We start from the raw sequence: 17,009 nt of genomic DNA, 5'->3' as shown, positions 1-17,009 counted from the left end.
TATTCCTTACCACAAAGTTTAAGAGTATAGTCATTAGTAGCTGGTTTTTCAATTATGTCTTTTATTTTAGATTTTTTCCCAAACTATTCTCAGACTAAAGTGTTAGCAAGATATTTTGGAAGCCTGCCCATCCCAATTTAAACTGTTTTTAAAAAACTTTTTAGTTATACATGGACACAATATTTTTTTTTGTTTGTTTATCTATTTTTATGTAGTGCTGAGGCTCGAACCTAGTGCCTCGCATGTTCGAGGCAAGTGCTCTGCCACTAAGCCACAACCTTAGCCCTAATTTAAATCTTATTTTATGTGGGAGTTAGTGGCATTATAAAAACTTGATCTGACAAGGATACTTTTCCAAGTTCCTTTGGTTGGGAAAGTATTTCGCAAATACATGGTAATTTTTAGTAACCAGTGGGTCTTCAGATTTAGAGAATTTGTAAGTAAAACTAATTAATAACTTTTGTAGGTTCTTCCAAAATATAATTGCATCCCTTACAAAGCATCCTTATATCCATAAGCATATTGCCTCCTGTCCTTTTTAGATGGGGATATTTTTACAAGCAAGTTCAGCTCTAAGACTATTAATAAGAAAAAGTTAAGATGTCCCGGTCTTTACTGGTCTTTAGGAAAACCTGTGCGGATGTAAGATTTCTTAACCAAAGTGGATCTGTTTACATAAAGTAATATGCTTATATTAGAAATTTAAGATGGTGGCTTATTAATAATAGTAAATATAATTAAGTTGTGACTATAGGTTATAGGGAAATTGTCAGCAGGCTCCTTTGCTTTTTTCCACACAAGAGGGATGAATTATAAAAATTTTTCTGAGGCTGAAACAGGAGGATTACAAGTTCAAAGTCATCCTGAGCAACTTAGCAAGACCCTGTCTCAAAATAAAAGAAAAAGTAGGTGGATTGGGAATATGTAGCTCAGTGGTAGAGCTCTTGCCTAGCAGGCACAGGGATCCTGGATTTAATCCCCAATTCAAAAAGAAGGGAAAAAATCCCCCTAAGTTTATATTAATTAATTTATTGTTGGTGCTGCACGTCAAACCCAGGACCTCACACATTCTAGGCAAAATACACTACCACTGAGTTACATCCTCAGCCCTCTAAGTTTATATTGATTTTTGCAAAATTACAAAGACTTGTTAATAATGCTGTCTAGAGGAACTTTTATGTATTTATGTATATTAAAAAAAAAGAAAAATCTCAAAATTGTCTCTTGGTCCATTCAGCTGACTGTACTGTTCACCTATTAAAATCTCAAACACTAAAGGTAGTAGTAAGCCAGTTAAGAGCAGGGGCTTGTGAGGTCAGATTCCTGCTTTAACTGTAGGTTTTCCTGTCAGTCTGACCTCAAACAACTTACTTTCTCTCAATTTCTTTAACAATGGGCTAGCAATATCTCCTAGTGTTGTTGTAGAAATAATTAGATAAAATACAAGTACATTACCTGATATTTAAGTAACATTTGCTGAGAACTGTTGTTTTGTGGGCTGTTTCATTTGACAACTCCATTTTTATGGCTTTTTGGAGACAAGTTTTCTTATGTAAGATATGAGAAAACTTTTGGGTCTGTTAAGAAACTCATCAGCTATTTTTTCAACTGACATTCAGTTTAATAAAATTCTTCAAAACTTAGTTCTTCTTGAGCCTTTAGGCTCCATATGTGCATCATTTTATTCATAATTCCAATTTGAACATTTAGGAATATATTTTCTTTGATGGATGTTAAGCTTCTATCTTTAACAGATTAAATTCTTTTAAACATTAAAACCCATGTTTAAGCTTAGATAAGTTCTTATTTTTTAAACCCACAAATAAACTGAGATAAGTTCTGTTAATTTTGAAACTATATTTACACATTTAATATATCTTATCACCTTAAGCACAAATGCATAGGTAGGCGGACTTGCAAATCTGGTCAACAGCACATGTAATCTCTTTGACTTCATGGTCAGTGGCCTTGCAGATTAAACTTGCCTCTGGTCAGAACTGCTGATGGAGTCTCATGGGAGTGGCCCTTCACATTTTCACCTTCTTTTGTATCCTGAGTATCTGTCACATGGCCCCTTTCCAGTTTTGTTTGTTTGTTTGTTTTAATCAAACCATGACCTCTGAATGAATGAATTATTGAAATCCTACATTTTCTATTTCAATCGAAGTTTCTTCTTAGTTGTATTCTATATTCATTTCTAGTATTTAAATCTCTGTCTTGTAGTTTTATAGTCATTACACAGGTTGATTATCCATTATCTGAAATGATTGGGATCAGAAGTGTTTCCAATTTGGGGGTTTAGAGATTTTGGAATATTTGTGTGTGTGTGTGTGTGTGTGTGTGTGTGTGTGTGTGTGTGTGAGAAAGAGAGAGAGAGATCTTTGAGATAGAACCCAAGTCTAAACGCAGAATTTCTTTCTTTCACATGTGCCTGATATACATAGCCTAAAGATAATTTTATACAATAGTTTTAATAATTTTATACATGAAAACAAAGTTTGTGTTCATTGAACCATCAGGCTTGTGCAGTATCTTGTTGGCACTCAAAAGGAATTTAGATTTCAGAGTATTTCAGATTTTGGATGCGCAGCCTGTTTTACCACCTGGAACTTCATAATATCAAGGTAACTGTAATTTGTTGGACTAATCCCATCTCGACTACTTGGATTTTTCCGATTTTCTCCTATAAGCAACTATTAAAAATGATTGTAGAAATATTTTTTGTACGTTTATTTCCTTGGGAAAAACTTACAAAAGAGGACCACGGGGTAAAGGTGCTGCACACCCAAATTTAGTTATGTTTTGTGTCTAGTAGTGCAAATGTGTTGTTCCTATTTTTATTGATGAAACTTAGAACATTTGTCAAATTAAAGGAAACACACTCCTGGGATTATTAAAAGTAATGACTAATGTTAATATCTCAGCCTCCCTCCTGTGAAATATTGTATAGCTTTGTGTTTTCTTTGATCTTAGTGTTAATTGTTATAGCTTTCTTCCTATAAGCTCTAAACATACCCTTTTAATTACTAGGACTTGAGGGCATTATTTATTTTTTTTTAGCAATTTCTTTAAAAAATTTTTTTTTTAGTCGTTGATAGACTTTTGTTTTATTTATTTATTTTTATGTGGTGCTGAGATTTGAACCCAGTGCCTCATACACGCCAGGCAAGTGAGCTATCACTGAGCCCCAGCCCCAGCAATTCTTTTTATTTGAGAGATTTTTAAAGTGACATTCTATTTGTTGATTTCTTTATTTTACAGTATAACGCATTTTGACATATTGTACACAAATGGAGCACACCTCCTCATTCCTCTGGCTGTACATGCTGCTGAGTCACTCTAGTAGTGTAATCATACATGGAGTGTATGTAGGGTAATAATGTCAGTCTCATTCTACTGTCCTTCCGTCCCCACAGCCCCCTCCCTCCCCTCAATCCCTTCTACAGAAACCAAAGTTCTTGAAGGCATTTTTTCCATTGGTATAGTGGCTACATCAATAGCCATCATACGCAATCATATTTCTATTAAATTTTTAACTGGTTATCACTGGCTCTGTACGGAAGCTCTGTGTGTGTGAAATTTATGAATAGAACAGACCTTCCAGGTGAATATTATATCTTTGAGATAGTTGGTTTCATATATGCATTTCTCTTATAATTTTGGTAATTGCCTGGGTTTTTTTTTTCTTTTTCTTTTTCTTTTTTTTACTAAAATAATGTGAGGTAGTAGAGATGACAATAAGTAAAACAGAGAAATGCAGTGATATGTAAATATGTGTTTTTTAATAATTTGACAAAAAAAATTCTAAAGTTTTTTTTTGGGAGAGAAAAGAGGAGCAACAGTGAGAAACTTTTTGCTCGACAGCAGAAGTCATAGTACTAAAATTGTGATTTGTCATTGAAAGCGTATAGCTGTGAATCTGTTCCTTCCATAGAATATGTCTCCCCCACAAAATCAAACACATGTTGAATTTTATCAAATGCCCTTTTGGCTTCATTCAAGATAATTACACCTTTGCTTTTCACGTGTGTTTGTGATGTATCAGTATGTTCACTTCCTAATTTTAAGCCACCCTTACATTTTTGGAATGTATCATATTTCTAAAAAATTTTAACAACAATATCAGTGTATTCAATATTTCTGCATCTGCATTTGTTTTCCAAAGGGGCATGAGTCTATAAAGATCTGAAACTTTTGGAGACTGGGGATATAGCTCAATTAGTAAAGTGCTTATCTTGCATCACAAGGCTCTGGGTTCAATACTCAGCACCACCAAAAAAAAAAAAATCTTGAATTTTTTCTATTATCCAGGTAAACTTGCAGTTTTTTTGCCATATAAGAGGACTTGGAAAGCTGGGCATTGGCTCCTGCATAGCAACATAAACAAATGAGCTCATGGAATTGCCATCCGTGGAGAAGAACTTGTTAATTTTGTCACGATCCCAGATGCTGATAGGAAAGGATGGCTATAGGAAGGAGTATGTGGTAATCGTCAACTTGATGACAATCACTGAGTCCCAGGTTTGGTGGACACAAGAGGAAAGTGCTGTGTACCTTTAATCTTCTTAATGAAATCCCAAGGAAAATATCAATCCTACTACTAATGACAGCAAATGGGCATTGTACTCCTAGAGTGCTGTTACTCCCAGTGGCACAAAGCTCTTCACAATTAATTGTTTCAGTCATCCTCGTGGTAGTCCCCTGAGGTGGGTGCCTGAGTGCTTCCTCATTTAAAAAAAAAAAAGTTAATTAGATTTTCCTCTGTTCCACATTCTGTGTTCTAGAATTAGGTGCCTACCTTACAAAGCTCATCTGTATGTCTCCGGAAGAAATGGGGTTTCAAAATCACAAGCTTGTTTCTCATGTGAACATCAGACTAGGAGCATACGTGAAGTATTGATGGGAATTTGACTGATAGCTTGGCAAGATGCTCTGATGGATCAGGCGAGGGGTTGATGAAGCGACAGGCAGTGGTTTGAATTAGAACTTTGGTGCCTACTAAAGTAGTAGTCCGTGGTGTTGAAGGTTTGCTATTGAAACTATCTTGCGGTGGCATCTTTTCTCGTTGCTGCTGCTTCCCACACCACTGTATATACGAGGGAGGGTACTCTAGAGAATATGTGAGGCCAGAGGGCTTTGGACTTTCTCATCCTGCTTTAATGTATCAATAGCGGGAGGCTTTTCAAAGGGACAAGAGGCAGGCAAGATGTTGAAAGCTAGTGACATCTCTCCGCCAAACTCGTCCTCCAGTCATTCTCCAGTCGTCTATTAGGCCACCTTCCCTCCAGCTTCTGCTTTCTCAGATAGGGACCGTGTCTGTGAGGGGAGACTTCTTGACAGGACCAGAATAAATTACAACTCACCTACATTTTTTTCTTTTCCTTAATACTGGGGACTGAACCCAAGACTGCTCTGTCCCTGAGCTACATCCTACATCCCTACCCCTTTTTTATTTTATTTTATTTACTTTAAGACAGGGTCTTACTGAATTGCCACAACTGACCTTGAACTTGTGATCCTCCTGCCTTGGCCTCCTCCCAAGTCGCTGGGATTACAGCGTGCACCACTGAGCCCACTTAAGCCTACATTTTTATCTAGTGATCAGTTTAGCCCTTGCCTTCCTTTGACAGTATGTATTCAGTCTTCTCCAACAGTTTGTTGCTTTGGTTCTATCTCTTCAGTTAGACTACAAGCTCTTTGGCTGAATATCCAGGTATTTTAGCTTATTTAAAGCCCCCTTTAATTCCCCTCATATATCCTTCAGCAGATGCACAGTAAACACTTGTAGTTATTCTGTTTACCACTCATAGCTGTAAATAAATATAGCCTGTACCTACTAAGGGTGCTGTTTTAAATTTTCTCTTTTTTCTTTCATTAAAGAAAGACTTAGCTGTCACTATGTTGAATTTTTTCGTCCTTCTATTTTTCCTGAAATTGCCCTGAAAAGAGAGTCCTTTGAAATTCTAAGGATTATGCTAAAGTTGTGCAGTGTACTCAGGGTGGGGACTAATTACAAGGTTTGAAAACCTCTTCAGGTGGTGGTTCCATAGTGTGACTAAAATACTGCTTTGCTAAATTAAGAACAGCTGGAGCATGTTGCTAGCTAGTATAAGAGAGTTGGTGGTGGTGCTCTGTGTCCCAAAGAAGTCTTTGCTCTTTGGAGCCTGTGGAGCTTAAGCCAAGCTTACCCTTTCCTCATCAGTGTCACGGTGAGTACCCCCAAGCGAGTCCTCTGGATGCCAGTTTCTGTTGTTGGATAGAAACTCTGATGGTTGCGTCAGATATTGTCAGTTACTAATTTACCATGACTTTGTAGTAAAAGATCTTATCCTTAAAACAGCTTGCTTTCTAAATGAAACATAGACAAGGTTCTGTATTTCTTTTCGCTAAGTTATTTTGAAGGCTGCCAACTTTTCCTGTGCATGGTGTGCATCTCTGAATGTGCAAGGATAAACTGAGGCAGTGCTGTTGTAAATACCTTGACTGTATTGCTCTGGAATCGGTTCTTAAATGTAGTCACCAAAAGGATGCAGAGACTAACAATTATTCCATGCATGGACGATTGAAGCAACTCACCAGAGTTTTTAATTTTTTCTTTAAGGTTCATAGAAAAGATACAGTCTTAGGAGGGAATGATGTGATCTCTGGGCAGGTTCTAGCTTATTATGACTTCATGATTAGCAACAAATAACACAGTCTGAAGTGTTTACAATGTTGGGTCCTGTCTTTTATTTAAAGAAATTAAAAGGGAATTGATAGTTAAAATGTTCCTTTTTATACTGACATCAGTTCAAAAAGAGACAGGAATACCAGGATTAAACAGTTCAATGTTTTGTAAATAAATTCAATCTCTGCAATGTCAACTGTGTTCTAACAATATCTTTATAAAGCAAATGGCTTTGGTATTTGTTTCCTTATTTTGAGAATGTTTTTGTTTCGGAATTTTGATAATTGGACAAACTTATTATCTGAGCATAGTTTTGTTTTATTTTTAGGTGGGATAGAAACATCTTTTGGGGGAACGAGAATTGGCTTCCTTTCGTAAGAGTGGTGGACGTGCAGCAGACAGCTACATGGCAGGAACAATAATCAGATGGCTACCTTCTGCATTTTGTATTAGGAAACAAAATCAATTATAAGAGTCCATGTTGATCTTGGAAGTAGAAGGATTAAAAAAAATAAGTTACCACAAGGAACAAGAACTTTACCATCTCCTTTTTGATCTGAAGACTGGGGACAATGGATATCATAGAGACAGCAAAACTTGAAGAACATTTGGAAAATCAATCCAATGATCCTGCAAACACCTACACAAGACCTGCTGAGCCTGTTGAGGAAGAAAACAAAAATGGCAATGGTAAAGCTAAGAGTTTATCCAATGGGCTGCGAAAGGGCACCAAAAAGTACCCAGACTATATCCAAATTGCTATGCCCACCGAGTCGAGGAACAAGTTTCCCCTAGAGTGGTGGAAAACGGGCATTGCCTTCGTGTACGCACTCTTCAACCTCATCTTGACAACAGTCATGATCACAGTTGTGCACGAGAGGGTCCCTCCCAAGGAGCTCAGCCCTCCCCTCCCAGACAAGTTTTTTGATTACATTGATCGGGTGAAATGGGCATTTTCTGTATCAGAAATCAATGGGATTATATTAGTTGGATTATGGATCACCCAGTGGCTCTTTCTGAGATACAAGTAAGTCTTTCTTGTTTTCTTCCTAATAAGTTTAGTGACACTTAGACAAAAAGTGTTAACTGAGCAATCAAACTGGCAAGGATACAGCAGTACTGTGGTGGATGACTCAAAGAGTGTTTGAATTTAATGCCCGGCTCCTCATTTCTAGCAACTTGGGTGCTAGGGCATTTGTATGATAAATCCAGAGCCATCGAAGGGAATAACATACACTCTTGCTTGGATTATTTCAGGTTCTTGACAAGTGGGGAAAGGGAGGAGGCTGGGAAACTTTTTTCTCCCTTATTCCTAATGAGATGACTATCCATCTTTGAGGTTTGCCTGTCTTCAAAAGTTCTCAAGTATTAGGTTTTCGGTGTTTTTGTTTTTTGCTTTTTTTGGCCTGTGGGCCACCCAGTCACAAATGTTTGTTTAAAGAAACTGAATTTAGAACTGGGTCCCTGTGGTTTGGGTTTTAGATTTCTAAAGGAAACTTGTCTTCTGGTTTCACCTCAGCACCACAAAGGAGCTCAGAGTTCACTGGGTTCGGCTGGTCCCCACCCCTGTCTTGGAATAGGAGGAATCAGGAAGTGTAGTAGCCAGCGTTTTTGCTTTGAAGACACTTGAAAATTGGACATAGATCTAAAGCGGTTATTCATGCTTCTCTGTGTGAATTCTGACTTCTGGTCCATAAAAAACGAAGACCCCTCAATTCCCCTTTCATCTCAGTCATTAAATATTTGCTTTCTACTAGGATTCTAGCAGTTAAATCACTGAAATACAGGAGTTTGATCCAACCACTACCCATGGTCTGGGGCTTTCAAAATATATGATGCATGCCGAGTTGATATAGCTTGAAGATTCCAAGTCAGTTAAGGTTTCAGTATGATTGCCACAAGATGGTTTTTAGAAGGGAGAGCTTATGCCATGTTGTTCTTCCCGTTCTTTGTTGCTTTGTGATTGGAGGAATTCAGTCTGTCTTGGCCAGAGACTTTCTCAGGTGCAGCCTTGAAAACTTATTCTACAAACTGAAGTCATTCTTAAGCATTTTCTTTCACATTACTTTCATGGTATGTTTTAAGTAAAAGAGCTGATAATTGTGTTTTACTTAGTTAAGGCATGCTATATGTGAAAATCAAAAAATATATTTGTTGAATGTTAGTGATTTTCTTTTCAGTATCTGGAATTGATACACTGAACATAAGAGGGCCTGCCCAGGCCATAGGTGTTTTTTTTTTTTTTTTTCTCCTTTAATTTGCAGCAAAATTTTGTTCCTGTATATAAAAAGAGACATTTTCCAGGGTCTGGTAAGTAGCTGAACTCCACCCTGAAGTGGAATCTTCACCTTGGCTTATTTGAATCATCATCTAGACATTCATTTCCTCTCCGATACCAGATTAAATTTTCCTATGTCACAACTCATGGGCATATACCTGAGCCACACATTTTTTTTCTTTTCTTTCTTTTTTCTTTTTCCTTTTTTTGGGGATTGAACTCAGGGGCACTGAGCCACATCCCCAGCCCTATTTTGTATTTTATTTAGAGACAGGGTCTCACTGAGTTGCTTAGGGTCTCACTAAATTGCTGAGGCTGGCTTTGAACTTTTGATCCTCCTGTCTCAGCCTCCTCAGCTGCTGGGATTACAGGTGTGTGCCATCACACCATACATTTTAATGGTATCCAGTGTTTTAGTCACAAGTCACATGAGTTTACCTTTTTATATCTCTTTTATTCATTTTTGGTACTGGGGATTGAACCCAGGGCACTTAACGACTGAGACACATCCCCAGCCCTTTTGTACTTTTTATTTTGAGACAGGGTCTCCCTAAGTTTTTGAGGCTGACTTTGAACTTGGGATCACAGGCATGCACCACCACACCCAGCTTTACCTCTTTTAGACATCTCAGCCCAATGAGAAATTCTTCTTTGCTCTATTAAAAGCACCTTTCAAAGCTGTGGGAAAGAAATCATAAGCAGTGGTTATTTTTCTACATAATGCTACAGAGTGCTTGTTTCACCTAAGTTTTCTGTTCTGAGTATAGCTAAACTCAGAATGCTGGAATGAATATAATAAACTTATAATTTTCTGCTCATTCCTTGACCTTGTCTAAAAGCAGGCAGCACAATTCAAACAGCACTCCTCTGGGACCTGTGGTTGAGTCAAAGGGTGAATTGTTCTTCCTTTAACCAAGGGGGGAGAGAGCACTATTGGTTACCTTGCTCAGTAGGAGAAAAGGCAGAGCTAGGATAGCAAGTCTTGGAATAAAGAAATTCTTTCATAGTCTAAAGAGTGTTCTTTTTTTTTTAATCCCAGAAACCCTGAAACATTCTTAAAATAGCTACTGGTGTCAGGCAGCCAAAATATGTATTTGTACATAATTCTTTAAATTAGAATATTCAATAGTTACCTGAATTAGAACTTGATCCATGTCAGAACCACAGTCTTTGGAAAAACTTCAAACATGTCTCACCCTGAAATTCACTGTGATTCCAGAAGTCTTTGATCAGTCCTACTTTGGAAAGTCTGGTAGCTCTGAGTGGGAAAATTGCAATAATATATTTTATGTTCTGGAGAAGTTATAACTAGCAACCCAGAGGTTAAAGGAATCCCACTCATTTTCCATTCCCAGAGCCAGAGCTTCTAGACCAAACAAACAACAAAAAAGGGACTGTCACCTTGAGCTGTAAGGACACTCGGACCCCTTGATGTCTACCTAGGCATTTTTGTCTTTCTTTACTTTTAAATGATTTTTAACTCATACATAAAAATGTTAAGAAAAAAATTGAACTGTCATGTGACGTTTGAATACATGTAATATTTTTTTAAATACATTTTTTTTAGTTGTAGATAAATGCAATACCTTTATTTATTTTATGTCGTGCTGAGGATCAAACCCAGTGCCTCCCACGTACAAGTCAAACGTTCCACAACTGAGCTACAACCCCAGCCCTATATGTAATATTTTTAAAATAATTTTTTGAGTTGTAGTTGGACATTTATATATTTATTTTATTATTTTTATGTGGTGCTGAGGATCTAACCCAATACCTTGCACATGCTAGATGAGCACTCTACTGCTGAGCCACAACTCCAGCCTCCTTATACGTAATATTTAAATAAAATTAAGGGGCTGGGGATGTGGCTCAAGCGGTAGCGTGCTCGCCTGGAATGCGTGCGGCCCGGGTTCGATCCTCAGCACCACATACAAACAAAGATGTTGTGCCCGCCGATAACTAAAAAACAAATATTAAAAAAAAAAAATTCTCTCTCTCTCTACCTTTCTCTCTCTACCTCTCTCTACCTCTCAAAAAAAAAAAATAAAATAAATAAATAAATAAAATTAAACATACCTATCTCCTCAACATTTATCATTTCTTCATAGTGGAAACATTTAAAGTCCTTAAACATTTTTTATGAAATATGCAGTACATTAATGTTACCTGTAGTCACCTTACTGTGCAATACCACACCAGGACTTCTTGTTCCTGTCTAACCATTGCTTAGAACTCACTGATCAACCTCTCCCCATTCCTTCTGCTCACCTAACCCCCCTGTGCCTCTGGCAACACTGCTGTACTCTCAACTTCTGTGAGATCAACTTTCTTAGATTCCCCATGAGTGAGATCATGTGGTGCTTGTCTTTCTGTGCCTGGCTTATTTCACTTAATATAATGATCTCCAGTCCCATCCATATTGTCAGAAATGACAGGATGCCATCATTTTAAGGATGAATAGAATTCCCTGTGTATAGGCACTACATTTTCCGTATCCATTCATCAGTTGGTGGGCACTTAGGTTATCTCCATTTCTTGGTTATTGTGAACAGTGCTGCAATAAACACGATCAAACTGCATACAAAAGCTTCATACTCCTCTTTTTCCTCTTTGATGAAGATTGAATAAAAGTAAGTAAATCAATTTACAGCTTCACTATTAAATGTCCTTAACATATAAGGGCACTTTGGACATCTTCAAAATGTAATTCTCCGGAAATTTGTTTAGTCAGAGAAAATATAGTTCATTCCCAAGTTGTCAAAATACCTTCAGATGGTCCCCAAATAAACCTTGTTTATAGAACTTGAGTTTAATGGGTTGTCACATTTCCCTGTGTGTCCAATTATGTCACATCACCTGGCTCATTAGTTAATTCCTTTGTGACTGTGGCTCACTTATATCTTTGATATGTCCTTGAGGGTTTTATTAATCAATGAGTTGACTGAAAACATAGAAGTCATTGAATTCGCTGGCAAAGAGTGACATTTTTTTAAGAGAGAGGGGATCATCTAAATTCCTGGTCTACTTTAATGCCCACACTCCTAAACACTTAGTCATTTTGGGCTCCAAATCACCTACATTTATTGTAGCATATGAATCATTATTTCTGGAAATGGAAGTACAGTATCACCATGGAATTACAGAATGAACAGCTCATAGCCTTTAAATTGTGTGAAACTGGTTTGTTAATGCTATTCTTAATTATTTTTTAACCTGTTAAAGTTTTCTTTCTTGACTTAGGTTTTATTGATTGCATTAAGAACAAAAGCAACCAGTAAGCTTGTCTTTCCCCATCCCTCTTCTTCCTTTAGGTCAATAGTGGGGCGCAGATTCTTTTTTATCATTGGAACTTTATACCTATATCGCTGTATTACAATGTACGTTACTACTCTCCCTGTGCCTGGAATGCATTTCCAGTGTGCTCCAAAGGTAAGCAGCTTTGCATTCCCATTTAGAGGGAATCAAGAAAACAGTTACCAAACACCCACTATATGGTACATTCGTATACATACTTTCATAGGTGCTCACTGAATCTAACATATTTTTTATGTTTCTTTAGATTGTGGGAAGAAATCAAAATTGATAAAAGTACATCTTTGTGTATAAAAATATCATTTTCTGCTAACTTAACATTACCATCATTTTGCTTTTCTGCTTTGTAACCTCATTTTCTTATACATTCATGCATTCATTCTACAAATATTGAGCTTATATTCCCAGGCCCAATAATAACCAAAATGAAGTCCTGCCCCTAGAACTAATGTTCTATTGAAGGATGACAGATGATAATTTCAGATGTATCACATGATGATTAGTCAGGTGATTGTCTGATGAGGAGCAGTAAGTGGGTAGGAACTATTTTATAGAGAGAGAACTATTTTATAGAGAGCATTTGGGCAGGAGCCAGGCAAGGGAACAGCCCCAGGATGGGATATGAGCTCCAGGCCAAGCAAATATTTCAGTTGCTTTGGGTCAGAGGAAAAGCAGGGAGTTTGGGGGGCAGTAGTGGGGGTACACACCACAGGTTGTGCCCCCAGAGGCTCTTATGACCCACTGTAAGAACTTAAACCTGAATGGTGGCAGTGAAATTGATGAGAAATCATTTAATTCAGGATATATTTTGAAGGCAGAATCAATAGGCTGTGTTAATAAGTTGGATATGGATTTGAGAGAAAACAGTCAAGGATGACCCTCAAAGTTTTTAGCAGTTGTAAAAGGCAGGGTAGCCTTCTGCAAAGACACTGTATGGGGATGTCTCCTGAAACTGCCCTGAGCAGCAATCAATTTCTGTCCTGTTGAGAGAGCCGTTAATCCCCTTAGACCTTTGCATACCTTGATTGATGCTTCTCCTTAGGTTTGTGCATCTTTAATTCCATATCCAGTAACTGCATAGACTTGCTTATAAAATGGAAGCGTACAAATCATGTGCTTTCTAGACAGGGAATGAAGTCTAACATCATATTTTACTGAACACTAAGCAGATGTCTGAAGTAAAGGAAAAATAGAGTTGTACTGAAGAAGCCAGCAGTCTCCCTTACCAAATGTAGGTGTGGTTGGGAGAAGCCGTAATTTTCCACAGTCATCAAAGCAGAAAGTGTCTGTAATTAAAACAGTGTACACATTGGCTGCTTTTTAGTGAAGCTAATTCAAGGCATGGGAGGAGTTCAGAAGCACAATAAACTCTTCTAATGTCCTGTTGTAGTGTGTTGAGTGAAGAAATGGCCACAGGAAAAAAAAAGGGCAAGCCCATCCTTTTAATGGATGAGGTTTGCAGGGATGGATTGCTATGATTGTGGAAGGACAGTAGATTAAAGATTGCCCTCCATGAGAGAGGTGCAATTTTCAGGACCCACATCGGTAAATGTGCTGTGGGATAACTGAGCCACAAACATTCCTGATGGAAACTTGGGGAGCTTCCTTAACTAATCATCTGCTGTGTTCACTTGTCAGCACCTCTTCCCAAAGCACAGGCAGCTGTAGGTTCTGGTTCCAGATCACTCTGCCTGATTAGAGATGAGGTGCTACAGAACAGGAGTTTGGAATTGCATTCTAAATGTGGTTCACCGGCTGGCACTGAGTGCCGCTCAGAGTTTTGTGGTTAGGAGGCTGTGAGATAATCTACCTGTTGCCTGTGCTTCTGGCTCCATGGCATGCCCTTCATGATGAGCAGTGCCAGGGCTCTGTGTACTGAAATCACTCACTATCGGAGGGTGTCCCAGCTAGTGACTGGCTCCTGCAGTTTGCAATCCACCAGATGTGATCACAGGAGTCACCATCGTGAACCCGTGACTTCCACATTTTACCCCCTCTCTCATCTATTCTGCAGCTCACTTTAAGTCCTTTACTTAAAATTTGCTTCAGCCACCAACCCCCGCTTTGGTTTTCAGTCAAGACTTTTGTATTTTTTCAATATTTAGATAAATTTTGGTTTATTGATTATGAAATGATTTTATGAGATCATTTAGTTTTTCTAAATCCTTTTGACCCAAGAATGTTTGGCTGGGATAGCATGGGTTCCTTCCCTGGGAGAGCTCTCCGGGACAGCTCTCCCCTCTATCCCAGCCATAGATGGCCAAAGACCTCTCTCCTTAATGGAAGGGACAGCCTGTAAGTTTCTGGTTTGGCAGACCCCATATTGGGCTCTCCTGCACCTCAGTTATTTTTATGGGAGGTGTTTAATGGAGGTCGCAGTTGTAAGAACACTTAGGAACATTGGAGCCCTAGTCTGCTTGGCTGTTTTGATTGATGCTTCTCTTTAGGTTTGTGCATCTTTAATTCCATATCCAGTTACTGCACAGACTTGTGTCTGAAAACAAAGAAATTAATAGTATTGAGAGTCTTGTGACATGTGATGGGGAGGCCCAGTAAATTGGAAAAGAACTAGAAAAAATAAATCCATTAATTCTAACACCCATTATTCTCCTTTTCTTCACCAGTTTTTTTCTTTTCTTTACTTACAGTTTTATTTAGCATTTATACTAAGCATGAATTGATGTATTAGGATTGGCAGTAATAGTACTGAGGAATTAAGAAGACAAGAAGAGAATCCTTCCTCTGTTCTGAAAAAACCATATATAATCAAGTGTATCAGGAATCTCCATTCAGTAGCCCCCACTTATCTGTGGGGAGTATGTTTTAAGACCCGCAATGGGTGCTGAAACTTCAGATGATATTGAACTTTAGGTATACTATGTTTTCCCCATACATACATATGTACATATGAGTAAAGTTAACTTATAAATTAGGCACAGTAAGAGATTAACAATAACTAATGATAGAATAATTATAACAATACTACAATAGAAGTTATTTTAAAACTAATGAATATTTTTTCAGGAATTTTTTCATTTAAACTTTCTGACTGTGGTTGGCAGTGAGAAACTGAGACTTTGGAAAACAAAACCATGGATTTGGGGAGGGATGTCTGTCCACCAACACCACTGAATGCAGAGGAAAGGGGATGTGTGGTTTATCTCAGCTCCTAATTTCTTTACACCGTTGACCCCAATTAAAGGGACTGAGGGCTTTAAGTGTTTTTGCCTTCAGAAAATTATAGAGTTGGGATATGTGAGTAGAGAAAAAAAATGTTATGGTTTTGAAATGAAGAATAATATGTCCTTTGAAACTGGGAACACAATGGTTGGGCAGAGCCTATGTACCTTTTTATTTGATCTCAGTGTTGGCAGTAGTCGTTCCAACCTCAACAGAAGAAATTCCTCATGTGGCCAATCTGATAAAGCACATGGCTTGACTGAATCCTCAATACCAAGGGCATGTCGCAGTGTATTATGTAGTTTGTCGCATGACTTCTATGTGGTATGCCTGAAGTGAGTCATGCAACTCTGTCAACAGTCTGCATGCTTTTGAAACTCCTTTAAAGCCTACAGTTGCTTTTCCCACCCTTCCTCTAAGTTTATGTTGTCATTTTCTACGCAGCACCTTATTCTTAACTGCCAAGCAATCTGGTATGTTCAACTTTTTGCAATAGTCTCTTCAATACCAGAAGGCTTTCTGGATCCATAAGATTTTTAAACATTTTTTTTTTATTTGTAGATGGACACAATTCCTTTATTTATTTATTTATTTATTTATTTATTTATTTAATGTGGTGCTCAGGATCGAACCCAGTGCCTCATACATGCTAGGCAGATGCTCTATCACGGAGCCACAAGCCCAGTGCCCCCCCCCCCAATATGATTTTTTAAAATCAGGACACTTTTGTACCATAAGAGGGATCTTTTAGGCAAGGATTCTTGACCCAGTTCCTTATTGTCCTGGATAGGATGGTTTGCCACCTGCTTTGGGGACTGACTTATTTCTCCCCTCCTAGACTCTCGTCCCCCTGTGCACATTCTGACCCTATACATTCATGCATCCACTTGCATAAGATTTGACTGTGCTTGCACCACCAGAGTACCACTATGGAGGTTGGGCCAGCCACAAGTCAAGGGTTAGTTTCTCAGAAGGATCATCATTGAGTACAAAAAGCAGCATGTCATATGCCTGTCCCCCAGGTTCCTAAGAAGTAGTCAGTAATGGGCTCTCTGTGTTTCTCTTCCATTCACACTATTTCTTGATCTCTCTCCAAGTATCCTTTGATTTTCTGAGCCTCTCGGTGCTTTTCTAGACTCATCTGAAACCTTTCATGTAGCTCCCCCCAGCATTTCTGTATTCCGATTTTCTATGTCTACTGTTTTGACCAACTCCTTCCTGTGTGCTTAAAGTTTAATAGGGTTAGTAAACTTTTGTCCATTGCCTGCACTTCCTGCCTTAGCCCAACATTATTTTCCATTTCACCATAATGATTTCTAGGAGGTTTATAGAATGCCCCTGATCACAGCAGCCCTCTCCTGACCCCGCGCCTCAGCACATAGGTTCTTTTGGGGATGTTTTCCCTGATCAAAGCTAGTCATTTTTAAAACTGCCAGTATATCACTAATCTGTCATTTTCAATCCTATTTGAATGATTTAATGAGTTGCAGCTCTTCTTTTTTTAACTGTAGTGTTTTGATCAGACATTAATATAGCTGTTAGGTACACTTGAGGCTGCCCACTTAATACAAG

General features: G+C 38.1%; 1 protein-coding gene across 4 annotated transcripts in view; it reads left to right on the top strand.

The window, feature by feature from the left end:
• SGMS2 (sphingomyelin synthase 2) overlaps positions 1–17,009 on the top strand; it is an 87,164-nt gene that overhangs the window by 58,791 nt on the left and 11,364 nt on the right. For all 4 annotated transcript variants that reach the window (XM_081304932.1, XM_081304934.1, XM_081304933.1 and 1 more), the window contains 2 exons: positions 6,996–7,694; positions 12,257–12,374. In XM_081304932.1, coding sequence (XP_081161058.1) covers positions 7,240–7,694; positions 12,257–12,374 — 573 coding nt within the window. In that variant the 5' untranslated portion in view covers positions 6,996–7,239. The remainder of the gene's footprint in view (positions 1–6,995; positions 7,695–12,256; positions 12,375–17,009) is intronic.

The sequence above is a fragment of the Spermophilus citellus genome, assembly GCF_964194105.1.
Source record: "Spermophilus citellus genome assembly, chromosome: 8".
Lineage (NCBI taxonomy): Eukaryota > Metazoa > Chordata > Mammalia > Rodentia > Sciuridae > Spermophilus > Spermophilus citellus.
Note: the sequence above shows the minus strand (reverse complement) of the source record. Positions and strands in the feature narration are given on the sequence as shown.